Raw genomic sequence first — 5,609 nt, 5'->3', positions numbered from 1 at the left:
GCCGCGCCCCTGTGTCGTCCGGGATGAGCTCGTCCTTCAGAAGCCCGCAGGCCCCTCCCTGGAAAGATCCCATCCCGTTTTCCCCTCCTCGGCCCCGGTGAGATGCTCCCTCCACCCCTCGCTGGCGGAGAGCCCCCTCCTCCCTTTCATCCCCGCCTTCTCCCATCCTCCGACCGACGACCACCCCGGAGGAAGCCCGGGCACAGCCCACCCGGCCCTGGCCTCCATCCGCGCGTGCTGTGTCCATCCCAGGCTCGCCCTGGGCCACCCCTTATCGCGTCTCTAACCGGCCCTTGGAAGAAAGAGTCGTTGGGAAAGCCGCAGCCCTGCGTCCGAATCGCAGCCCCAAGTCTGGGCCGGCTCTCTGACCTTGAGCCAGGCGCTACCTTCTGGGCCTCAGTTTCCTTGTTTGTACAGTTGGCCCCCGCATAGTTGGCGTGCCTGGGAATCTAGGGGCAGGATGGGCAGAGCAGAGATATGAGTCCGCCGAAGCTTGTTGTGGGCAGCGGCCCCCACCCCACCCCCTCCCTGCACCAAACCCACTGCCTGCTGTCAGTCTTGACTGGGAGGATGATTAGTCTTTCTTCTGCCCTTTTCACCTACTACGGTCCAAGGCTTGGGTTTGCAGGACAGTTACGGTAGGAAGATCCCCACGATTCCCTCCCTAGCGTCTCCTTTCCTGGGGTTCCTCCTCTGAGCCATCTCATAGGCCCACCTGGTCCAACAAAGCTTCTACTCTGCCAGCTCCTCCAGCCCTGCCCTCCCCCCAGGTCCATGAAGGCCCACTTGGAGCCACCTTACGGAAGCTCCTAGGTCCCTGAGTCCTCTTGAAGGGGCAGGCTGTGGCCTTGGAGCCTGGTTGGTGACCTTGCAAGCTTTATCTTGTCCAGGGCTCAGTCTTCCCATCTGTGCAATGGGAAGGGGCAAGCTGGGAGATCTTGCAGGGCCCACCCTGCTCCGAGGGTGCCAGGCCCCAAGGATGACTAAGCATGCCTAGTGGCCCAGCTTAAAGAGGTGCCAGCCCTCCCTGGGAGCAGGTATCTGGGAGCTCAGCACTGAGGCCCTGGCCCCTTGTGAGGCCAGGGCATAGCCAAGCCTTCCAGGGGTCTTTAATACAGGATGCACCAACTTAGTGCTGTCCACTCCCTGCCCTTCAAAAGAGCTCCTCTTCCTGGGCAGGCAGCAGAGGAGAAGGGGCTGTGACGAGAGTGTCAGCCACTGCCTTCCATCTAAATCATGCTGCTTTCTTTTTTCACATTTACACTGCCAGAGCCTGAGCTGAAGAATGCTCTTGCTGGGGGGTGGACCTCTGCTACCTCCTCCTTAGCTTACATAGAGAGAAACTGAAGCCCGGGGGGCTTGGAGACTGAGCCATGGTCTCAGCAACTCTCATTCTGTCTCCTGCTCTGCACGGACACTGCTCAGCTTGGGTGCTGCGTGTGTACAGGGGGCTTTGTGGAGGTGTACATGGGGTCCAGCGAGGCAGGCCAGGCCTACAGCAAATGGCCCCTCCTGAGTATGGTTCCTAACGCCCTTTCCACCCCTGCAGGAAGCGAGTTGCCCGTGTGTGCGAGCTGCGGCCAGAGGATCTACGATGGCCAGTACCTCCAGGCCCTGAATGCTGACTGGCACGCAGACTGCTTCAGGTAGGGCAGGCTAGTGGGGGCTGGGGTGCCCGAAAAAAGGCTTGCCAGAGGCAGGGGGATCTCTCTCTGGTCCTGGGCCTCAGTTTCCCATCTGTAAAATGGGGCATCTGGCTTAGAAGCTCCCTGGAGGCCTCTCTTTTTTGTCATTCTACACCTCTGAAGAGAGAAAAGGAGAGACCTGCATTTATGCTGATAATCCCAAGGCCTGATGGCACCTTGGCAGGCAGGGGAGTGGAGGGTGATCCACCCTTACCTTCTGGATGCTGGTGCTTCAGGGAGAAGAGGCAGACCAAGCAGGCCTTGGGAGGAGACGGGCCCCCGTCGTGGCCCCAGGCTGCTTGCAAAGATGCCTAACCAGGAAGACCAGTCCCTTCCGTCCAGGACACCAACTCCCAAGTATAGGAGAGAAGGATCAGGGTTGTGGTGGTGCACGTGGGGACGCAGAGGTGGCCCAGCAATCCAGTACCACCATCCTGAGAAACAAGGCCAGAGGAGGGCCTTAGAGAGCCCTGTGGGGCCTGAGCTGGAGTCCAAAGGATGGGAGATTTCCCAGGTGGAGAAGTGTGGTAGGAAGCAATTCTAGACAGAGAGCCCAGCAGGTGCAGAATGAATGAATGGTAGAATGAATGGTGACGGGGCCTGGCCCAGTCAGTGGCCAGCAGAGTTCAGGCAGAAAAGCACCAAAAAGGAAGGGAGGTAAAGTTGGGGAGGCCCTGCTGGGGTCAGGGCAACTACCACCAGCTGAACGAAGTGTTAAATTTGGGCACTGGGAGCCGCCAACAAGGATTTTTTTTTTTTATGTTTTAAAAATAATTTCTAATATTTTCCACACTTTAGCAAGGGCTGGACACTGGTTTAAGGACTCTGTATAGTTGGATATGTGTGGTCTCCTTTGGTTGGGACACAGAGTGGTTAATTCTCTTGACCAAAGACACACAGCCGCAGGGGTGAAATGAACATTGGCTGGGGAGCCCAAAGGAGAGGTGAGGTGGGTTCCATGTCCTGGGCTTCCCAATCAGGTGTTCAGAAGGAGGCATTCGAGGAGGAACGGGGCTCTGAACAGGCAGAGAAGACCACATGCACGGAGACAGGGAAGGGGGAACAGTGCCAGCAGCTGAGGCATGGGAACAGCTCATCTGGTTGGACAGAGTGAGTCGAGGGATGTGATGAGGAGGCAAAGTTAGGACTGATGTGTGAAGGGCCCTGAATGCCAAGATAAGGAGCTTCTGAAGGCAGTAGGGAGCCAGCGGAGAGTGTCAGGAAGCAGGGGAGGGTTGTGAGCAGAAGTGCTACTGAAAAGTGCCATTCCAGTGGGCAGATGGTGGTCAGGTGACAGGGAAGGGACTGTCACAGTGGTTCAGGGATCTGTGCTCATAAGACCCGACCTGGGACAGTGACTCAGAGCAGAGAGAGTTTCAGATCTGAAAGGGACGCTATTTGGCAAGTTAGTCATATTAGCCACTGTTCATCAGTGACTCCTGGATGTCATGTCCTCAAGCCTTCACCACAACTGTAGGAGGTACCATCATTTGCCCAATTTCCATGTTAGAAACGGAGGCTCAGAGAAATCAAGTAACTTACCAAAGTTGCAGCAGCGGAGCTGGGACTCGAACCTGTATCTGTCTCACTCCAAGTCACTGCAGAGTTGAAGAAGTCAGGGACCATGGGGGAGGAGCTGGGGGCTGGTGAGTGGCAGGGGCACACTAATCTAAGCCATTTGGTTCTGCACCCCCGGGTGCAAAGGAGACGAGTGGTCCATTGGGTCTGGTGGAGCTGGGGGCCAAGTTGGCCATGAGTCATGCCCTGTTCTCTTTGAGTTGGAGAAGCAGTAGGTTAACCAGAGTGGCCCTGCCCTGCCCACAGCTGGCCGAGGTGATCTGAGACCAGTCCCAGGCGGAGAGATCAGAGAAATCAGCCCACTGAGGGCCGGCAGAGGGGATTGAGATGAGGCTGAGAGAAATCAAGGGAAGAACTTTGGGGGTCCCTGTGTGTGGGGTGGGGAGGGAGGGAGAGTCTTGGGAGATGTGGGGAAGGGGCAAGAGTGCGCCTGCAGAAGCCACAGAAGGGCAGAGTGGGGCAGGACGTGTGGAACCCAACTTGGGAGGGGTCCCTGCCCTGTTCACCAGCAGAGGAGGGAGGCCCCAGGTGGGGACAGTAGGGAGGGGGCACGTTGGGTTTGTCCCTGGTGTGGTGGGGCCACAGGGAAGGCTCCCACAATGGGGCAGGGGCCCACAGGCAGTAAGAGTCGTGGCTTCCCCTGCTTCCATGACTCCCACAGCATTTCAGGCCCCATGCTGTGTGGTTCTCCCAACAGCCCCCAAACCTGGTTAAGGCCACCAGTCCTCACGCCCATGACAGGAAAGCAGCTCATAAAGGAGGGACTGCTTGCTGGGCCCCCTGGAAGTGCTAGCCCCTGGGCTTCAAGGCCTCGCAGTGGGAGGGTTGCTGTGGGCCCACGGAATGCCTCTGGCGTTAGCACTAGGGGTCGCTGTCACGGCAGGGCCACCCCCTTTCTCTGTCCCAGCCTTCTAGAAGGTTGGGGCCAGGCCCAGGGTGGTCCAGGCTTCCTTTGGCCCAGCTGTTGCCTCCGGGAGGTCCATTCTCAGAAAAGCATGGTGCAGGAGCCCCAGGGCTGCTGTAACTCTGGTAACATCTCCCTGGAGGCTGGTGGGGCCTGGAGGGCGAGAGCTCAGTGCGCAGCTGGCACTGGGGGCCGGAGCCTGGGCTGGGATGCCCCCCCCTTTTCAGGGGACTTTCAGGGAAGGAGGATAGACTGTTCGTGGAAGTCAACCTCTGTTCCCTTGGGGGCAGCACCGGAAGAAGCAGCTGCTCCCTGTTCCCAGAGAGTACCCGGAGCCTTTCAAAGCAGAGGCCAAGGGGGACTTCCCAGGCAGTCCAATGGTTCAGATGCCACACTCCCAGTGAGGGATTCTCAGGTGGAGCTAGTGGTAAAGAATCCAGTTGCCAAGGCAAGAGATGCAAGAGACACGGGTTCGATCCCTGGTTCGGGAAGATCCCCCTGGAGGAGGAAATGGCAAGAATTTCAGGAAATTCTTGCCTGAAAATTCCATGGACAGAGGAGCCTGGCAGGCAACAGTCCATGGGGTCACAAAAAGTCAGATATGACTGAACACACACACACACACTCCCAATGCAGAGGGTGCAGGTTCGATCCCTGGTCAGGGAACTAAGATTCCACAAGCTATGCAGCAAGGCCAAAAAAAAAAAGAGGCTGCGGGCTGTGGAGGGTGGCTTTCTCTGATGTGCAGGGCTGAGGGCAGGGTGGCAGCCAGGCCTCCCTATCTGCACCAGAGCCCAGGCAGTAGGGCCTTCAGCTGCTTCCTGTTCTGAGCTAAGACCAGGTCCGCCAGCACCCACACTGCCGCATCCTCCTCCCCTGCCTCGTGGCCACGCTCGCCCCCCCCTCGGCAGCCTCCAATCCTGAGTGCCTGGAGTGGGACGGGGAAGCAGCTCTGTCGGCCCACCCCTGCGCTCCCCGCAGCCTCCGGGGGACCCAGAGATAGGCAGCAGCGCAGGATGCTGGCCTCCCCCCTGAGAAGACAGCGTGTCTTCATCAGAAGGGCCAAGTAAGTGGAAAGCCCCCCTCCTGTCCTGTCCCAGGCCTCAGGCAGGGCCTGCGGTGTGAGGGCTGGGGCCGGCTGGGGCCTGCTGGGGCCGGAGGCCACGGTGGGACAGACCCACCTGAGGCCGGGTTCTGGGGCAGGAGAAGTGAAACTCCTTGGTCACTGTTGGCTGCTGGTCGAGGGGGAAGCAGGCCGAGGCTGCGGCCCCTGGCCCTTCTGGTACAGGTTCCCATCAGGCTGGTCCCCCAGCTGCTCTTTTGCACCCTTGGTATCCAGAAATATGATTCTGGGTAGAGGGCACCCCTGGGAGGGATTGCTCTTTCCTTGAGGGGGTCATCCCGGTTTCCCAGCCTGGCCTGTTCAGCCCCCCCCACTCCAC

The 5,609-nt window shown here is 58.9% G+C and overlaps 1 protein-coding gene across 1 annotated transcript in view; it reads left to right on the top strand.

Moving 5' to 3' along the window:
- The first annotated feature begins 4,873 nt into the window (after positions 1 to 4,873).
- Positions 4,874 to 5,609, top strand: part of LIMK1 (LIM domain kinase 1) — a 19,949-nt gene continuing 19,213 nt past the window's right edge. Inside the window, exon 1 of the mRNA XM_010854286.1 lies at positions 4,874 to 5,233. Within this exon, the coding sequence (XP_010852588.1) occupies positions 5,184 to 5,233 (50 nt within the window). The 5' untranslated portion in view covers positions 4,874 to 5,183. The remainder of the gene's footprint in view (positions 5,234 to 5,609) is intronic.

Source organism: Bison bison, unplaced genomic scaffold, assembly GCF_000754665.1.
Source record: "Bison bison bison isolate TAMUID 2011002044 unplaced genomic scaffold, Bison_UMD1.0 scf7180017864340, whole genome shotgun sequence".
Classification (NCBI taxonomy): domain Eukaryota; kingdom Metazoa; phylum Chordata; class Mammalia; order Artiodactyla; family Bovidae; genus Bison; species Bison bison.
This window is presented reverse-complemented; position numbering and strand designations above follow the sequence as displayed.